General features: G+C 36.7%; 1 protein-coding gene, 2 non-coding genes and 2 pseudogenes across 3 annotated transcripts; 3 read left to right on the forward strand and 2 right to left on the reverse strand.

The window, feature by feature from the left end:
- The first annotated feature begins 875 nt into the window (after positions 1-875).
- Positions 876-1,831, forward strand: LOC126409280 (DNA-directed RNA polymerase subunit alpha-like; annotated as a pseudogene).
- A 3,489-nt stretch (positions 1,832-5,320) lies between these two features.
- On the reverse strand, positions 5,321-17,158 carry LOC126409287 (photosystem II CP47 reaction center protein-like; annotated as a pseudogene).
- LOC126409292 (cytochrome f) lies at positions 12,817-20,434 on the reverse strand. The gene has a single exon (XM_050075367.1). It carries the CDS (start codon positions 18,164-18,166, stop codon positions 17,198-17,200), a length of 969 nt encoding a protein of 322 aa, XP_049931324.1. The 5' UTR covers positions 18,167-20,434; the 3' UTR covers positions 12,817-17,197.
- On the forward strand, positions 13,035-13,108 carry TRNAP-UGG (transfer RNA proline (anticodon UGG)). The gene has a single exon. It is a non-coding gene; the product is annotated as a tRNA-Pro (tRNA).
- Positions 13,241-13,314, forward strand: TRNAW-CCA (transfer RNA tryptophan (anticodon CCA)). Its single transcript has one exon. It is a non-coding gene; the product is annotated as a tRNA-Trp (tRNA).
- Positions 20,435-21,426: the final 992 nt, after the last annotated feature.

Below are 21,426 nucleotides of genomic sequence, written 5' to 3' on the forward strand. Positions count from 1 at the left end.
GATTCAACAAGGGGACGTATAATTTATAGACTTCGCAATAAAGATTCAAACGATTAGGTATTTAAATTTTCATGGGGATAATTTTAAGGCTCAACACTAACTTAAGGTGAATTAAGAAAAGAGACTTATTTTCTTTCAAAGAGTAGATTCGGAATTAAGGAACAACAATATGAAAATAAGAGCTTCTGTTCGTAAGATTTGTGAAAATGTCGACTGATCCGTAGGCGAGGACGATTATAGTAATTTGTTCTAATCCGAAATAACAGAGACAGGGATATATTTATAAAAAAAGAACTTCACTTTCTAAGAGACCTAATGTACAATAAATAAGAATTTGTTTTCACATGAAATGGATATATCCGTATATCTCTGACTCATATTTATGAGATGGCAAATAGATATGACAAAACCTATACCAGAATTGGTTCACGTAGAATAGCCGTATTAGTTCACGTAAGAGTGGGTGTAGAACCAATAGGGTTATTCATGTTCAAGCGAGTTTCAACAATACTATTGTTACTGTTACAGACCCACAAGGTCGGGTCGTTTCTTGGTCTTCTGCGGGTACCTGTGGATTCAAGGGCACAAGAAGGGGTACCCCATTTGCTGCTCAAACCGCAGCAGGAATGCTATTCGTGCGGTAGTAGACAGGGTATGCAACGAGCAGAAGTCATGATAAAGGGTCCGGTCTCGGGAGAGATGCAGCATTACGAGCGATTCGTAGAAGTGGTATACTATTAATTTTGTACGTGACGTACCCTATGCCGCATAATGGATGTAGACGCCAAAAAAAAGGCGCGTTTAGAATAAATGGAAAGATTCCAATCCAAGAGAAATAATAATTAAATGATCTCATCAAATAATATTATATTAGTATGGTTCGGGAGGAAGTACAGTATCACTCGGACGCTACAGTGGAAGTGTGTTGAATCAAGAGCAGACAGCAAACGCTTTATTATGGTCGTTTCGTTTTATCCCACTTATGAAGGGTCAGCCGATACAATCGGTATCGCGATGCGAGGGCTTTACTTGGAGAACTAGAAGGACATGTATTACGCGCGCAAATTGATAAGGTACACATGAATATTCTACGATAGTAGGTATTGAAGAATCAGTCCATGAATTTTAATGAATTTGAAAAAAATTGTATTTAGAAGTGATCTGTACGGAACTCTCGACGCATCTATCTATGTCAGGGGCCTAGACAGTAACTGCTCAAGATATATCTCACCACTTCTGTAGAATAGTTGATACTACACAGCATATAGCTGTCCTAACGGAACCGGTTGATTTGTGCATTGAATTAAAATTGAGAGGGGTCGTGGTATTGTACGAGAACCCAATAACTATCAGAGGAGCTATCTATAGATGCTGTATCCATGCCTGTTCGAAATGCGAATCATAGTATTCTTCTTATGGGAATGGGAATGAGAACAAGAGATACTTTTTCTTGAAATATGGACGAATGGAAGTTTAACTCCTAAGGAGCGCTTTATGAAGCTTCTCGTATTTGATCGATTTATTTATTCCTTTTTTACATGCGGAGGAACAGGACATAATAGAATATGGAGGACAATCAAAAAGGGCTAGTGTGCCTTTTTTACCTTTGATGATGGATTGGATAATATGAAAGAGAATCATATTGAAACGTATTTTTATTGATCAATTAGAATTGCTCCTAGGACTTATAACTGTCTCAAAGGTCTAATTACATACATTGCTGGACTTTTGAGTAAAGTCAAGAAGATCTTATGAGATTGAGCATTTTCGCGTAGAAGACGTAAAACAATATTCGACATTCTACAGAGGGTTTCACAATCGACTTGCTTAAAATTCAACTCAGTTTGAATCCCGTTGAAATTTTTTTTTCATTTCGAATGAAAGCACGAATGAAAAAATTATAAATGAAAGACTATTTATTACTAGAAATAATGAAATAAAATTTCTATTATTTTCTTATCTTTATTTATTTCTTATTTTTTTAACTAAACTAACTATAAATTATACTATAATTATTTTCTATTATTACAAATTATTATTCAATTCGAATTGAATATAATTTGTAATATATATCAATATAACACTAAATATACACATAACGAAAAAGAAGAAACAAAACAAAGTCTGTTTTGAATCTTCAGATAGTCTGTATTCGTGGATTCTTCAGATAGATCTATAATCAAATGAAGAGATGTATCTAGGAGGATAACTTTGAAGTATGCCTAATAGATACTACGTAATATCCGCTTACTTAGTATTTCAAGATCTATTTTATTTGAAAAGACTAAAGTTAGAGATTATCAATAGGTAATGTTGCTCCAATACTAACCAAGGGCTACTGCCGTACATCAAAAGACTGTTGTAGCTACTGGGCGACGGAATGGATTTTGGAATTTATTACATTTTCCAAAAAGGGTACTGTCATAATCCGCTGGTACCGAAACCATTAAAGAACCCATACTTATTGGGTACTGTACGGAGTATTTGAATACGGGAAAGAAGTACCATTCGGGTAATATTTCCAAAGGAGTTGCAAATGGATCTGCCGGTTACCATCATTGATGGCTCTAGAACCGCTAGACTACGTTACATGCAATAGTACTAGATTACTACGGGAAAAATATATAAGATCATTAGGCCATGCCGGTTCCCATAATAATTATGTCCATCCTTAGCCAATTTTGCTCTTATACAGGATATTCAGTCGGGTTTCTTTGTTATTGGGATAGGTGAATTCTTATGGATCCATCCCCGAAAGAACCGGACATGATGATTTTCATATCCAGCTCGAGCAATAATCAAGGAATGAATGGATTCATATAAAATCCATATGCATCAGGAACTATGTTCGTACAAATAATGCTATACCCAGTAGGCTTACATCGATCATGATCAAATGCTTTTTGGATTGTCTCATACCTTGTAATTGATGCACAATATTGTTTTTTAGAGTCTTCTTACGTACAAAGGATTTACTTGTTACTATAAAGTCTAGCCTCGATTCTTCTTAGATCCCGTGTTTCACTCCGATAGTATATAGATCGGGGTCGATGCAGGGGAATGATGCATTCCTACTATAAGTTAAATAATGGAAGTGGAATAGATAGAACATAATCTGGATCATGCACATCACTTATTCTACTAGATCTTACGAAGCTATTCATGCATGACATGATTCGGGTCTGATCATAGAAAGATTCTCTCAAGGAACAGCTTCTCTTGCTCGCAGGGGGGGGCGGTTGGACAGAGACACATTTGTTTATGATTCCAATGTGGAGATATATATCTGCATGGACCAATCAATAGTTCAAGTACACACTCCATAATCCATCCTCTCCTCGAGAATCCACTTCAACTGTTCGTATCAAATAAAATACTTCGTGGTTGAGGGAAATATCCAAATACATGTCTTATTCTTTTCAATAATCCATATTTATAGCAATGAAATACAATATATTTTTTTTGTTCCTACCCAAACATATATATATGATCTATTACAAATACTATGCCTGTCTTCTCTATAAGGACCTGAAATACTTGCTTACGTATCATTGAAAGTGCATTAACATAAATACGGCGGTAAGAAGAGGTAATACAAAGTGTGTAAACTATAAAGCGGGTCAAAGTGGATTGACCCACGCTAGCACTTCCGCGTATAACTCTACCAGGGCGATCCACTATAGGGATAGCCTCAGGTACACCAGTTACAATTTTGACTGCCAATACCAATTTGGTCCAGGTAAAGATAACCAGTTACCCCAAAGGATGCAGTCACACGCCAGAACTACACCCGTAACCAGTCAATTCACGTGGTTTCTTAAACCACCTGTGAGATAAACACGAATACGTGCAGGATCATCATTAGAACCATCATACTTGCTGACCATCGATGAACTGATCGGATTAACCAACCGAAGTTGGCTTCAGTCATTATGTATTGAACAGAGGCAAAAGCTTCTGTGACGGTCGGGCGATAGTAAAAAGTCATAGCAAAACCGTAGCTACTTGTACTAAAAGCAAGTAAGTGTGATCCTCCTAGACAATGAAATATATTGACATGAGGAGGAACATTTTACTAGTTATATCATCTGCAATCGCTTGAATTCGAGACGCTCCTCGAACAATCATATACTTTATTGAGATAGGTGAACGAAGGCGAAGGGACTCCCCTCTAGAACCGTATATGAGAATTTGTCTCGTACGGCTCAAGCGAAAACACCCAATATGGTTCTGGTTGCAACGTGCATAGAAAAGAAGATTTGAAACCTTTTAGAGACTTCACTTGATTCAATCTTTCCAGATAAAATGAGGGAACCAAACTCTAAATCTCTTCTTTGTGATGATAGCGCAAAATATCAAGTTGGCTCATCCTATGTTGATTGTTACAGGCCTTTTGAATGTTCTCTTACCCTATTTTATTTTTGTTTATACGTATAATACGATTTACTATTGATAGGAATTATCTTGTTGGACCCTATGAATCAATTGAAACCTCAGTTTACTAGAACACGATGATTCAAAAGACAAACAGAACAGAGTTTCTGAGTAGGAACCCTTTCGTTTGATCATCACTTACTTATTCATGAACGATATAATAATAAGAATCCATAGAATATTTGTCCTGTCCCTCGTCAGCTCAAACTAAGCATGATTTGAAGGAAGGTGGTTCGATTTCTGAAACGCTCATTGAAAGTTAATTGAAAAATAATAGTAGTTGGAGGCGGTACGAGGTATGATAGTAGGTATGAATCATAGTTTAATAGTTCTTAATCTATTCCATATAGTCCGTGCTCCAGATACTAGACTGACTATCTGACGGGCTAGAACATCTTCTCGATGAGATGACAGACTTATTCTCTGTACTATCAATAGGTTAACAAGTCACACATCATATTCCGGAATACGAAACAAAGAATTCCGCGGTCGAACTACCAAACGAATGAGATGACCTAGAAATCGAATCCTAGTGATTCTTTTTTTTATTGAAAGTTAGGACTTATCCTTTTCTGGACCTACTTAATGAATACCATCCAGTAAACGGAAGAATTTAAATCTCCAAAATAATAGATAGGAATACTGAAATGGCCATTGCGACACCCATAAGGGGTGTAGTTCCCATCCAGGGGCTACTTTACCATATTCCGATTCAATGGTTTTTATAAATCGCTACAATAGTCGTCTTGGCCAGATTGGAACTACCCTCAATGGTTTGTGTAGCTAATTATTCGTGCATTGTTTGAGATCTGTTGACTTTGTATACGATTCGTTGTAATAAACTATTCTTTGTGTCATCGTGGTCTTGAATCACTTATATGGAAACTGCAACTCTAGTCGCCATCTTCATATCTGGTTTACTTGTAAGCTTTACGGGGTATGCCTTATATACCGCCTTTGGGCAACCCTCTCAACAACTAAGAGATCCATTTGAGGAACACGGGGACTAGTTGAAATGATGACCCTCCTCATCGGAGGGTCATCATTTCAATTGAGATAATGAAAAATCATTTCATCTTTTTATTTGGAACCTTAGGCGGTTCTCGAAAAAAGATAGCAAAAAATATTATCCCCAGAGTCGAGACCAACAGGAATGTATAAACCAATGCTTCCATAGATTCGATCGTGTTTTACAATTATAGCTTCCATACCTGTTCATTTGGGATCATTTCCCAGACAAGTAAAGGTCAAGAGTAATAGGTGATGATTCGAATTAATATTTCTCCAGTACCCTATATGAAACATAGGCTAGACATATGAAAGAAATGTTGTATCAGACTACTTGTCTCCTTGTAGTTGGATCCCCCAGTTTTTGGAAGGTTCCAAATTCCACTTGAGCATCTAAATCTGGGTCGATACCAGCAAAAACATCTCTGAACAAGGTTCTAGCACCATGCCAAATGTGGCCGAAAAAGAAAAGCAAAGCAAACGAAGCATGTCCAAAAGTGAACCAACCCCTTGGACTACTACGAAAAACACCATCGGATTTCAAAGTAGCGCGATCCAATTCAAAAATTTCACCCAATTGGGCACGTCTAGCATATTTTTTCACAGTAGCAGGATCATTATAACTGACTCCATCGAGTTCACCACCATAGAACTCAACAGTTACACCCACTTGTTCGACACTATACTTGGATTCTGCCCTTCTAAAAGGAACATCGGCTCTCACAATTCCGTCTCCATCTACCAAAACTACCGGAAATGTTTCAAAGAAGGTAGGCATACGACGTACAAAAAGTTCATGCCCCTCTTTATCTCTAAAGACAGGGTGTCCTAACCACCCAACAGCTATTCCATCCCCGTTGTCCATTGAGCCGGCTCTGAACAATCCTCCTTTCGCCGGATTATTACCGATATAATCATAAAAAGCTAGTTTATCGGGAATTTTAGACCAAGATTCCGATAAACTCAGATTTTCAGCTAGCCCGGCGTTAACTCTTCGATATATTTCTTGCTGGAAATATCCCTGATCCCACTGATAACGAGTAGGACCAAATAATTCGATCGGAGTAGTCGCTGAACCATACCACATAGTTCCAGCAACAACGAAAGCTGCAAAAAACACAGCAGCGATACTACTGGAAAGCACAGTTTCAATATTGCCCATACGTAATGCTTTGTATAGACGTTGGGGCGGGCGAACACTAAGATGGAATAGACCCGCTAATATTCCCAAGGTGCCCGCTGCAATATGATGAGAAGCTATCCCCCCGGAACAAAAGGATCAAAACCCTCCGCGCCCCATGAAGGACTTACAGGTTGCACTTTTCCGGTTAGCCCATAAGGATCAGACACCCATATTCCAGGGCCATACAAACCTGTTACATGAAATGCACCAAACCCAAAGCAAGCCACCCCAGATAAAAATAAATGAATTCCAAAGATCTTGGGCAAATCCAAAGAGGGTTTTCCCGTACGTTCATCACAGAATATTTCTAGATCCCAATACACCCAATGCCAGATAGCTGCCAAGAAGCACAAGCCAGAAAACACAATGTGTGCCCCGGCAACACCTTCGTAACTCCAAATACCCGGATTGGTTACAGTTCCTCCTGTAATACTCCAACCGCCCCATGAATTGGTTATTCCTAAACGAGTCATGAAGGGTATAACGAACATACCTTGTCGCCACATTGGATCAAGAACGGGATCAGAGGGATCAAAAACAGCTAATTCGTATAGAGCCATAGAACCGGCCCAACCAGAAACTAGAGCTGTATGCATTATATGGACAGAAAGCAAGCGACCAGGATCATTCAATACGACAGTATGAACACGATACCAAGGCAAACCCATGGAAATACCCCTTCATCAAAGAAAAATAGACACTATGTAACTTTGTCACATTGGAAAAGACTATGCTATGGACCTCATTCAGTGATTATCTCGGTGCAAGGGTTCACATTTATTACGTGCCGCAGGTGATAGTAATAATGGAACAATTCCGTTCTGTTCGCAGGAACAAAGAGAAGCAGATTTATTTTATACCCGATAAGTACCAATACGCAATGGGGGGATTGGTCCCATTTTTTTAAGTGAATCCATTAGATACTTGTTCATCATTCGAAGGATCCGCTCCGTCCCTAAGAATTTTCTTTTTTTCATTCTGTCTTCCTACATGAGTCTTCCAATCTATGTATAAAATATGATAAACAAAAATATTATGAGGACAATAAACCCATTGTTACGTTTCCACATCAAAGTGAAGTATAGTACTTAACCCCGTTTTCTTTAATGTAATGCCCATTGGTGTTCCAAAAGTCCCTTTTCGGAGTCCTGGAGAGGAAGATGCAGTTTGGGTTGACATATAGTGCGACTTGTCGGACATATTGGGTCATATGGGATTTCCCCGTTCTCTCCCCTGATCGAGATATACTCTCTTTCGCCTAAGAAAGATTGATTGAATCATCAAATCAATTCAATAATTCGGAGCGTGAAATGTGCAAATGGATCAATTCGTTTGAAAGATAAATATTATCTTATCAATTAGAATAATCTATGGTTGACTTGGAACAATAAAATGAAGTATCCAGGCTCCGTTCAGAAAATACCAAATGGGTAATATTGATTACAACTTCTATCATCTATCAGAAATAAGACCATAGGAGTGATCTCAAACCACTAATAAATATAAATGTGATGAATACATCGAATACTTGGTTGGTGGAAGGCATAAAAAAGTCGTAAGAAAAAAATAAGTGGTACTGGGGTCATTTGTCCTATATGTGCAAATGGAATTCGGGCGAATCTTTACCCGGAGTAGAGCATAAACCTAAAATAAGTGAAGAGGCCCATTCAGGAACAAGAAAATGGCATCGCGATTTGGATCTCGATGAAACAATACATCAATCAAAAGAATACATCAATAAAAAGATGTTCAGTGAATTCTTTTTTGTAGGTTAGGAGGGCAAACCAAAACTAATTTTTGTGGAAAATGCAAATGAAAATAAACCCCTTCGTCAGGAAAACGCCTAAACTCAAAAAGAATAGGTCTGGAATCGACACATTGATTATTTTTTTTTCGAACTTTTTTGAACCGTATGTATCGAAAGGTGCGTGTACGGTTCTGCGGGGATACAATTTTTCCTAATCAACCGACTTCATCGAGAAAGATTACTTTTTTTAGGCCAAGGCGTTGATAGCGAGATCTCGAATCAACTTGTTGGTCTCATGGTATATCTCAGTATGGAAGATAATACCAGGGATCTCTATTTGTTTATAAATTCTCCCGGCGGATGGGTAATACCGGGAATAGCTATTTATGATGCTATGCAAATTGTTCCACCAGACGTACATACAATATGCATGGGATTAGCCGCTTCGATGGGATCTTTCATCCTGGTCGGAGGAGAATTTACCAAACGTCTAGCATTCCCTCACGCTCGGCGCCAATGAGTTTTTATTTGACTTGAAGAAAAAATAAGACTATGCCTTCGCCATATGGAATATATAAGTAATAATAGCATGGCACGTTTAGTTCGATATGAGCAAATCATTATTGCTTCTTCATAACATGATTATGTATCGAGATAGTAGTATGAAACAAAAGGTTAGTCCCGATTTGATCTTATTCCTATGTTATTTATCGGGGGTCCATTTCAGCGTCACAAACAACCCCTTTTCCTTACACAACATGAGTCTGAATATTTCTAAGCATGAAAAGAAAGGGATCATTTTCCTTATCATTTTTCTTATTTAATCAGACTCAGACCAGAAAGAAACTTTGGGATTGCTGAATCATAGAAGAGAGATGAATATATTATCTAAAGCAACGGAACCATCATAGTATTTTTTTGTTCCTACGAGGAGAAGGGTGGTAAATGGATCATCCAACGATTTGGATCTGATAGATCTATTTGTCTCTTTCTTTGATGTAAGAGAAGAGTAGATTCCATTGCGGAGCCGTATGCAATGTGCAAAAATTGCCTGTACGGTTTTCTATCTTTTTTTATTTTTATTTATTCTTTTCGCTCCATTTTGCGAGATAGAGGAATCGTTCATTATGACATATTATAATCAGGGTTATGATCCACCAACCTGCTAGTTCTTTTTATGAGGCACAAGCAGGAGAATTTATCCTGGAAGCGGAAGAACTGTTGAAACTTCGCGAAATACTAACAAGAGTTTATGTACAAAGAACGGGCAAACCTTTATGGGTTGTATCTGAAGACATGGAAAGGGATGTTTTTATGTCAGCAACAGAAGCCCAAGCTCATGGCATTGTTGATCTTGTAGCAGTCGAAAATAGCGCGGATTTTGTGTAAATCGGTAATTCTACTTCGAACCATGGTTCGAAGTAGAATCTTCAACTCAAATGAAAGTAATTCATAATCATCAGGTTAGGATCGATCTAAACCAACCGATTCTATATACGATTCAGCATGCCAACTATTAAACAACTTATTAGAAACACAAGACAGCCAATGAGAAATGTCACGAAATCTCCTGCTCTTCGAGGATGCCCTCAGCGTAGAGGAACATGTACTAGGGTGTATGTGTGACTCGTTCAGATCATGAACTGTGACCTAAACTAAACCATTTTTCCAGTATCAATGACCAGTGCCAATGAAAATGAATGGGGTAGAATGGAAGAACTACATTTTTAAAAAAGATCTAATCTATCATATACCTCTATTGTGTATGGAATTTATGGTTTCCATTGGTGCAAATCCAATCGCCTTGATTTGAATTTGGGATGAAAAGCGATTCCTCATTGGTAGCGAATGGTTATCCATTAAGCGGGGAAATAGTATTTAAAAAGCATAAAGTTATATTGGTGCTCTTACTTATGAAAGAACGGACTGATAGGGTCAGCTACCTAGCCAACCTTCATAATTAAATACCGTCACTGTATGGATAGATCTCGTTGTGAAAAGACCTATTACTGGCTAATTCATGGGTAGAGCCAAATGGTGTGAACTGTACAAGTTACCAATAACATTGATTAAATGAGGGAAAGGGCTCCGGTGTATAGATAGGACCTCGCCGTTTAAGAAGTAACCATAGAAACGATGGAACCCACTATTTATTCATGGGGAAATGAACTGCCTGTAAGAAATAACAAATCGTGGTTGGGAAGGTTATAGTAGCAAAAGAAAGCCATCGGAATTTTTATTTTATACACCGGAAGAATCCGTTTTGCTTAGACCAAGAGAAGGAAAAAGAATGACTGAAAGAAAAGAAATGAAAATCAATTAGTTATTCATGAAAATCTTATTCATCAAAGTCCCATTTTAAACTATGACAAGAGTTAGACGTGGATATATTGCGCGGAGGCGTCGAAGGAAAATTCGTTTATTTGCATCAAGCTTTCGAGGAGCTCATTCAAGACTTACTCGAACTGCTACTCAACAGAAAATAAGGGCTTTGGTTTCCAGCCATAGGGGTAGAGGAAGGCAAAAGCGAGATTTTCGTCGTTTGTGGATCACTCGGATAAATGCAGTAACCCGCGAGAATGGGGTACCCTATAGTCGATTAATACACGATCTGCGCAAGAAGCAGCTCCTTCTTAATCGTAAAATACTTGCACAAATAGCTATATCAAATAGGAATTGCCTTTACATGATTTCCAATGATATCCTTAAATAAGGAGATTGATCGGGAGGAGTCCGACGGAATAATTGAAATGAAACAGAGTTTCCCGGAGAATGACCCCGGGAAGGTAGAGTCAAAATAGCAATGTAAAGGAAAATAAAATGTAGTAGGAATGAACGAACCCATTTCAATAAAGAAATGGGTCTTCTTCCCCCATTCTTTCTTTTTTCTTCCGACACGACAATTGAATATGAGCTCCGGATCTTACGAACAAAGTATCACATCAATTTGAGTTATGATTTGAGTTCTGATTCGATTGAAGAGTGGTCCTATTTCTATTTTTTTCTGGTTCTAGTGCCGGTAGTTCTAGAAATCGACTCGGCTCTCTCAAATTGTTTCTCATTATTAAGAAAAGGTAACAAAGATAAAATACGAGCTTGTTTTATAGCAATAGTAATTAATCGTTGTTGTTTCAAGGTCAATCTATTCACTCGCCTAGGTAATATTTTTCCTTGTTCACTAATAAATCGACTAATTAAACTCATGTTTCTATAATCAATTCGATCCCCCAACCCAATTGGGGGCAAACGCCTACGAAAAGATCGCTTGGATTTACGAAAGGGTCGCTTGAATTTCTCCATGGTTTATTCCTTATCTCTAAAATACCATTTCTTCTCTAAAATACCATTTCTTCATTCATCTCGGATCCGCCCGAAATGGCATTTTATTTGCTCCTAGATATGTTATATGTAATTCCTTCCCGTTCCTTAAAATGTTGGCACACGCAAGGCAACACCGCATTCAATCTATTTCTTTATCTCCCCGTGAATCGTATGTTTGTAACAATAGGGACAGAATTTCTTCAATTCCAATCGACCAGGTGTATTGTGTCGATTCTTTTGAGTAATATATCTGGAAATGCCCGGTGATTCCTTCTTCTTATCGGCACCATTTCGGACACAACTGGTACATTCCAAAATAACCGTAACTCTGGGATTTTTACCCTTGGGCATAAACCTCCTTTGTATTTTGGATTCCCCCAACTCTTTCTTCTCTTCTTCAATCCGAAGAAGAAGAAAGGAGAAAGGAAAAAAATAGAAGTTGCTAACTGGAAATCTAATTATGAAAGATTTCGTTGCAAGTTGTAATCAATAGAATAGAGTAATACGTAATACAACTATTTACTACAATTCAATTACTATTCCTAATCTCAGTATTTTATTTCAGTATCACTTAATTTAAGTATCTTATCTAATCTTGAATATCCAAGCCTAGATCCACATTTCTATTTCTGTTCTCCCTCTATTTCTTCTACCCCGAATCCGAGTTTTGCTGAGGTTTAATTCACTTTTATTCTTTCTATTTCCCTACTCAACAAAAGTGAAGGGAGGGACAGGGGCTATTTAACAAACAGAGAATTTATTGCTATTGTTAGCCAACATCTTCTACCACATCGATAATACCACACCGATAACTAGAATGAAAAAAAGGGGAATGTCAACGCATCTGGGAATAAACGATTGATCTCTATCAATAGACCTGCTAAAGAACCGAACCATAGAGTAGTTAGCACAGGCGCTACGGAAAGGTATGTTTTGATATCTCGCATTGAAAATCCTCCTTCTTTATTTAACACATATATGATCAGATATATTATATATATAGTTGTGGATCACTTGTATTTGTGTGCGGAATCCTTAATTAACTAAAATGGATATGTACAACGATCCAGTAGATGAGATACTCCTGCCCCTGAATAAAAGAAAAAGTAAGTGCCCCGTTCCGTTATTTTTTTTTTGTTCTTGAGCATATAAATACTCATTCTTTTATACGTTGTATTTCACCTTGGATTTCATATATACATAATTCTAACTCTTTTATTTTATGTTATGAGACCAAAAAGAAAAAATGGCAAGAGAAATGTATATAGATATATTTAAAGGAAATAACGGTGTGGAAAAGAAGACAGGGATTCTCTACAATGACACTGTACAACAATTGAAAGGGATGTAGCGCAGTTTGGTAGCGCGTTTGTTTTGGGTACAAAATGTCACGGGTTCAAATCCTGTCATCCCTACCTATTACTTATCTTACAGGCAGTAACATGGGATCAATTGAAATTGGGGATGGCATGATCATTAGTATCATTTAATGATACTATATGCAAGCTAAGAAGTATTGGGAAAAGATTATCTCTTGTCGTGATAAAGCGCTCTTAGTTCAGTTTGGTAGAACGCGGGTCTCCAAAACCCGATGTCGTAGGTTCAAATCCTACAGAGCGTGATGCTACTTTGTATCGAATCACATTAACTTGAATTGCGAACATCAATCGAATTCAATTTGACCTCCTGAGGGTCAAGGATAGGAGGTCAATGACAAGAAAAAAGAAATCTTACTCAATCAAAAGTCCAACTGATCGCCGCGTCTGTATTGTAAATATGCAGTTACAAACAATCCGGCTAAAGTAATAGGAATTAGACCTAACACGATTCCAAATAAAAAAACTTCAATCATTTCGATTTGTTGTCTTGTTTGAAAGGGGAGAAAAGGTAATATCTATCTCTAATCCAAATAATAATCTGCATCACCCAGTAATCTCAACGTCCACGAATTTTCAATTGATGCTGGAAGTCAAAACCATAGAATACCTGGAATGGAATCTTACAGAAATCTGAATTTTAAAATTCTCATTTTTCTGATTTGATTGTTCATTCAATTAATTTCAAATAAGTCGTATCTTGCTCAGACCAATAAATAGAGCTGGGGTTATAGTTGAAGCAGTCAGTAGAAAACCGAAATAACTAGCTATAGTAGGCATGAAGGAACTAAATGAGATACGTTCTTTTTATACATATGTTTATAAAGCACTTGCCTAAGTTTCCGTTTTTGCGAGATACCGAGCTACGATGATAAGAAAAAATCCAAATTGAAAGAGTTAGTCCTAATTTAATTTGTTTTCTTTTGATTTCTCAGTCATTTCATTATAAACAGGACTAACAAACGTGATGTGACGAAGGAAAAATCAATAGTAAATTTACCTTACTATGAATTCCTTATGAATTCCTCGTCTGTGACATCTACTGATCTCGTGATTCCGAATCAACAAATTGATTGAACAACTCGTATAGTAATACGAACTCTGTCTTGTAACTTCATTCACAAATGAAATTCTCTTTCATGGAAAACTATGGGATAGAAAGAAGAATTGGATTTTAAAATCATTCCAACTTGGATCATTGCTTTTCCTTTTCAATTGGATCCGTTTTGGAACGAACCGATAACGACTCTTTCTTATTTTCACTTACTTAATATAACTTAATATTTTTAATATTTAATATAATATAAGATATCTCAAAAGAAGAAAAAAGAAGAAAAAAAGTATCCCACGACTTCTCAAAGCAAAGAAATAAAAAGCGTTATTTCAGATACAACTCGATTCCAAGATTAGCAATTACAATTATTTTGTTGTTCTGGGTTCCACATTTTTTTGTCTTTTCACATGATGTAGTCCTATCTTCTTGTAGGTGGGAACCCTTGAATTGAACCTAATGAAACAATCTAATGAAAAACCAGATTAGTTCAATCCATTATAGTTGCATCATGAATTTTGACTGCTCCAACTATGTTCACTTTCCCTTATCGAATACTATTTGCTATTGTACTGTCCAAACAACCCCTCTTATTGGAAGGGGTTAGAACGAAAATACCTTTTTCTACTTCTACAACCACGAAAACTCCTTTCCAGATTTTGCATTCAATTGTGGGAATATGATAATTTCATTCATGAATTATTAGATAAGATAGATTAATTAAATATAAATAAAAAATAAAAGCCATCGAGTCACCTTTACCAAGATCTTCAGCCTATCCCAAAACCGGTAAAACATTATATTACAAGTAATTTTCTATTCTATTGAATGACACCTGCTTAGGCCTATACAAGGAACAAGAAAGGAAGAAAGGAATTCTGTACTATTTTTTTTCGATGCTGATTGAAACAACATTGCTGTGTCAGAGGAAAGATAGCTATACTGATTCGGTATACTCTAAATACACCCTTGGTACAATATTGACGATCTCACAAAGATTGGATATCAGTATTTCTCCATTTACTGATCTCTATCTTTCACGAAATCGATCCCCCTTTGACTGTAATATTGGAGCTCAGCATGTCTGGAAGTACGGGAGAACGCGCTTTTGCTGATATTATTACCAGTATTCGATACTGGGTTATTCATAGCATTACTATACCTTCCCTATTCATTGCAGGTTGGTCATTCGTCAGCACGGGTTTAGCTTACGACGTGTTTGGAAGCCCTCGACCCAACGAATATTTCACAGAAAGCAGACAAGGGATTCCATTAATAACTGGCCGTTTCGATTCATTGGAACAACTCGATGAATTTAGTCGATCCTTTTAGGAGGCCTTAATGACCATAGATAGAACCTATCCAATTTTCACAGTGAGATGGTTGGCTGTTCACGGACTAGCTGTACCTACCGTTTTTTTCTTGGGGTCAATATCAGCAATGCAGTTCATCCAACGATAAAATAAATCAATCTAATCCGAATTAATTATAGAGCTACGACACAATCAAATCCGAACGAACAAAACGTTGAATTGAATCGTACCAGTCTCTACTGGGGGTTATTACTCATTTTTGTACTTGCTGTTTTATTTTCCAATTATTTCTTCAATTGAGAGAAAGAAAGGAAATTCTCTTATCTCATTCGGAAGGATATCATACCCATAACTATCCATGACTGTTTATGTCTATAGCATGACCACTTGATGAAATGGGGAGGGAAGTGAGGTAAATGGCCGATACTACTGGAAGGATTCCTCTTTGGCTGATAGGTACTGTAACTGGTATTCTTGTGATCGGTTTAATCGGCGTTTTCTTCTACGGATCATATTCCGGATTGGGATCATCCCTGTAATAATCGGATGAACCGTACTGTAGACATGAAAGAGTAAGAACTCAACAGGACCTGACCCCTCCTTATATGGATTTGAGGTCCTGTTGAGTTCTTACTCTTCGACCAAGACCTTGACCCATTCCATAAGAGGTGGAAATTCATCCAGTCAACACAATCATAATATATACATGTATTAGATTTTTCTAAATGAAAAATGGTTGATTGGCCCCGATGAAATTACTACATTCCTTAATTTTTTATAATGTTTTTGAAATGTTGAATCCACTGATTGATTCATAGTATCTATAGATATAGTGTGGACTTTTCCGAAGTAAGAATAAAGTAAAGAAAGAAGGATCTTTTGAATGACATAAATAATATGGATTTCTACAGATGAAACACCTTACAAATCATTCCTATACTAAACTAATTGGAAACTAGGAAACTATAGAAAAATAAAGTTTGAACTGTCACTTTGATGTGAGTGATGAGATCAGATAATAAGGTATAATAAGATAATCAAATTAATAAGGATTTTGATATGCCCGAAAACCCAAGATTTCCACTTTTTGACCCGGAATTAGAACATGAAAAATCTTTTTAAGCGAGTCTTTTTTCTTTTTATAAGTTCATTGAAAATTATAAGTTCATTGCAAAAATTCCATTTGCTCAATGGAGTTTCTCTTGCCCCTCTTTTTTTATCCCCCATACTTCTCTTCTTTCTTATGAATTCAAAGAGGTTCCGATAAACCCGCAATTCATATTTATTTGATTTGACGAATGAGACCCAGAACCTTTATTATTTCGACGCAACGAAAGAGCGGAAAATTACTTTTCTTTCTTTGTAGAAAGAAGATTTGGGAGACGAGTAATCTTTCCTGGAGCCTTCCTTTTTTCTTCATTTATCCTGCTTTCTACCCCTGCTTCCCACTTATGCGTTTATTAGATATAGAATCTAAAAGTATTGAGGCATTACGTGCCATTTACCATGTGGCAATAAGAAACCTGGCATAATCACACTAAACTAAATTTTGTAAATTTTGATCCAATCATCTTCTTTTGCAATTCCATACTATTGCTATTTTCTAATCTGGAATACAAGTCATCTCCGATATCTCGAAATAGTATAATAAAAAGCAAGCAAAAAGGGGCTTTCCATGATTTTTGACCGCGCATACACATAATATAATTGCGATCAAAAAAAATTCAGCTTTTTTACCAGCTCTATGTTGAGGAATCCGTGGATCTAGAAATTCATTTCGGCTAATTGAACCTTCTCAAATTGTTTCTTTTTAAGAACCAAAAAGATTTGCGCCAGAATAACAGATGCTAAGAAGAACAAAAGGCCTTGGATACGCAATGGATCTTGAAGTACTATTTCTGCATCGCCTTGACCAAAACCACCTACATTGGGATTACTTGTTAATGGCTGATCAAGCTTGATGTATTCACCTTCAGAAACAAGAAGTTCTGGTCCTGGAGGTATAATATCAACCGTTTCGTGTCCATTCGATGCATCAGATATGGTTATTTCATATCCACCTTTCTTTTCTTTACGTACTATTTTACTTACTATCCCTGCTGCTGAAGCATTATAGACTGTATTGTTACTCTTGCTCCCATCAGGATAAATCTGACCCCTTCCCCTGTTCCCACCTACATATATAGGATATTTTAAGAAGTGAACCTCTTTCTTAGTAGCGGGATCTGGAGAAAGGATGGGAAAGACGATTTCACTATATTTCTGACCAGGAACAGGGCCCACCACAAGAATGTTTTTTTTATTAGGACGATAACTCTGAAAAGACAGATTACCCATCTTTTCTTTCATCTCGGGAGAAATACGATCGGGGGGAGCTAATTCAAATCCTTCGGGTAAAATGAGAACAGCCCCTACATTCAAACCTCCCTTTTTACCATTAGCAAGAACCTGTTTCAGTTGCATATCGTAGGGGATTCTAACAACTGCCTCAAATACAGTATCAGGAAGCACAGCTTGTGGAACCTCAATATCCACGGGCTTGTTAGCCAGGTGGCAATTAGCGCATACAATACGCCCAGTTGCTTCTCGCGGATTTTCATAACTCTGCTGCGCAAAAATGGGATATGCATTTGAAATAGATGCCCGAGTCATTACATATATCATCATCGATACAGAAATGCATCGAGTCATCTGTTCCTTTACCCAAGAAAAAGTATTTCTATTTTTTTGCATGGTCTAATCATTGATCCCGGAAATTTCTACAATAAATTAGGTAGGGAGTCAGTATAGTTCCCTATCCCCGATTCTGCCATTGTATGGAATACAGAAGTAATCTAATCCCCTCGACGAGTCAAAGCATAAAGAATGAGTAAGATTTTGAATGGTTTGTTTATATACAAAGTGACATTACAATTTTCTTTATGTTATCAGATTAAATCAGTTCTTCACTCATTCAGTGAATGATAAATCACTACAAGTGAAGGAGATACACGGTTTAAATAATGAAAGATCCAATATTTCAAAATTGTATCTAGAATGACCGGAAAGGTAGAAACGAGACCGGATATAATTTTATCATTCTGAACAAATCCAAAATCTTTGTAGAACGAACCAATCATTAGTTCCCAAGCGTGGGGCGAATGGAATCCAATACATAAATCGGTTAATAAGAGAATGGAAAAAGCTTTTATTGTGTCGCTTAAGTTATAGAGGAATTCCTGAACCCAAGAATTCAGAGTGATAAGTTCTTCATTACCCAGAATAGAATAAGCACTTAGAATAGCGAAACAGGTTATATTTGTCGAGAAATGCAAAATAATATGTATATGATCTTGATTGTGCATTCTTACCAATTGTATCGTTTCTTTGTGGATTCCTATACGAAGCTTTTGTATATGTGTCTCCGGATACTCCTTTATCATTTCGTCCAACAAGAAAAGTTCTTCTAATTTGATGAATCCTTCTAGAATGTTCTTTTCTTGAATATCATTCAAAAAAGTTTCGGATTGGCTGGTATTCCACCAATTAGTCACCCAAGGTTCCATACTTTTATTAAATGAGAGAGAAATTCCCCAAGGCAGAAATACGATAGATGCAAGATATGGTAGGGGATTCAATGCTTTCTTTTTCGTCACTTCCAATCCGTGAATTGTTAATGAACCTGATTCATTTGTTGACTATGTCTGATATTTGTATGATGTATGAAGCACGAGTTCTATAACGAGGTATGGAACCTATGGATCTATTTTCCATTGTGTAATTTGTTTAGTCCTTGTCTCCAGAAATGGAATAAGGGTTAATTTATTTCGAATGCGGAGGTAATGAAATAGTGGCCCCAGACATCTCAATCGGTCAAATTCGGATCAATTGCATGTTCATTTGGTCTTTTTGATGAATGCCAGAAAGAAGCACTTGAAGTAACAAACATGAATATTATTCGTATTTCGAGAAAAACTCTTTTGTTATATCAATCAATTATTTCGAATTGTTTCACTGATTATCCACATCCCAGGAATAATCGAGGGGATAATTCTGAAAAATACCGATGATGAAATCCGAAATAGTCGGCAAAACGGGAGTGGTTCTAAAAAATCCAATTGTTTGGTCATCAAGAAACAAGCATTAAGAAAGATGAATAAAAAGAAAGGTGACAAAAGAGGGATAATTTACTGGGTATGATCCATCTTATCTTCATCTATTCTTATCTTCATCTATATATAATGTAATGTATTGATTCGAAATATTGGTCCTAAAATCCTAAAATATGGATTCTGTACTCTGACCTGATATATGTGATGAATACATACTTATGAAACTTGTTAATAATATGAAAATGAAAGAATTCAGTGGAATTTCATACGCATGAAAAATAGTTTTGATGGACTAAAATCACTTCATGGTATGATTGTTCCATAAGTCCACCTGCTCCATGGTACGCAGGACATGGTATTTCCATCGGGATGTGGGAAATAGGATTTAACTAAATGTTTTCATCAAAGGAGCGAAACATCAGTTATAGTTATATTAAAAGAAAAAAAGAAAAAGGGATTCTTGGGTTCCCTCCCTCTCCCTCGTGACGAGGAGCACTCATTCCTCGATTTCTTTGTTTCATTTCAAAATACTTCAATTGGTACGCGCAAAAAATAGGCCGATTCGGCAGCTTTTTGTTCAATTTCTCGTGGAGTTAAATTCTCATCGGTACGCGTCAATGGAATGTCTCCCCGGCCCCCAATTTCCATATAAAGGACACGGCGAGGAAAAAGACCCTCTTTCACTTCTATTCTGATCGAACGGATATCTCTTATACGGAATCGAAAGAAGATGCGACGATTTCTTCCAGGAAATCCCCAACGAAAAATACACACTATTCCTTCTTTTCTATCGAATTTGTCATAACCGCTACCTACACTCCACAAAATTGTGCACCACAAATAGGAGCTAATGAATAGACCCGCGATACCGTAGAAACACATTACGATCCCTTGTGGAAAAAAACGATTTGCTGAGATGGGAATAAGGATATCAGATTCCTACCAAAATAACTGGAAGTTCCAACCAATAAAAATCCTAGTGAACCTAAAAAAAGGATACAGGCCCAGCAGAAGTTACTTATTTTTCTAGAACCCGTTATAAGTTCTATCCATATATGTTCTGATCGCCAATTCATACTAGATTAGATCGAGTTTCATTCTATTGGAATTGAGAGAATCATCAAAATGAGTTTTTTGGCTCCCAAAGTAACTTTCATCCGCTAATACTATCACGATGTAAATCATCAATCAGGATTCATTCATCAAATCAGTTAGATAGAACTAACATCTCCACCCATTCAAACTAGCATCACCCTCATTCATATGATCTAGATATATCTATTTACATATCATTATCATACATAATATATTTCCAGATATCCGATCGACCCGTTGAAATAAAAGTCGAGCTATAGATGCATAAACATGGATTGATCCATATGATCATCTATTTACATTTGTGGTTTGTGTCCGAAGTCGAAGCCGCATGTCGTACCATTCCCATTAAATGAAATGAAAATCTGTATTATGATCCAAAGATTGAAATAAATTGATGAGATTGGAGCCCATCATATCTAGACAATCTGTTTTTTTGAACATGGAAAATAAAGAAACCATTGCAATTGCCGGAAATAATAGGCCTACTAAAGGCACAAAAATAGAGGGTAAGTTGAGATCTGTCATAGAATCGGTGCCTCGGTGTATTTAATTGATACTTCTCTTTGTTATAAAGATATCTATTATAATTATATATTATAATTATAAGTATATTAATATAATATTCTAAGTTATTAGAATATGAGTGCAAAGAATGTGGATCTAAACTAAATAGAAATTAGTGTACTTACCCATCCTTTTCCGGGAAATATATGTATGAGAAGAGAATCTTATTATTCTTATTCCTCCCTTATGTTCTAAACAAATTTCTTCTCAAGGATTCGTTATAATTTGATCCAACAAGGA

Source organism: Nymphaea colorata, unplaced genomic scaffold (genome assembly GCF_008831285.2).
Source record: "Nymphaea colorata isolate Beijing-Zhang1983 unplaced genomic scaffold, ASM883128v2 scaffold0027, whole genome shotgun sequence".
Lineage (NCBI taxonomy): Eukaryota > Viridiplantae > Streptophyta > Magnoliopsida > Nymphaeales > Nymphaeaceae > Nymphaea > Nymphaea colorata.

What these genes read in the sequence shown, in the direction of transcription:
- LOC126409292 (XM_050075367.1), bottom strand. Translation starts at nt 18,166, where the DNA reads ATGCAAAAAAATAGAAATACTTTTTCTTGGGTAAAGGAACAGATGACT.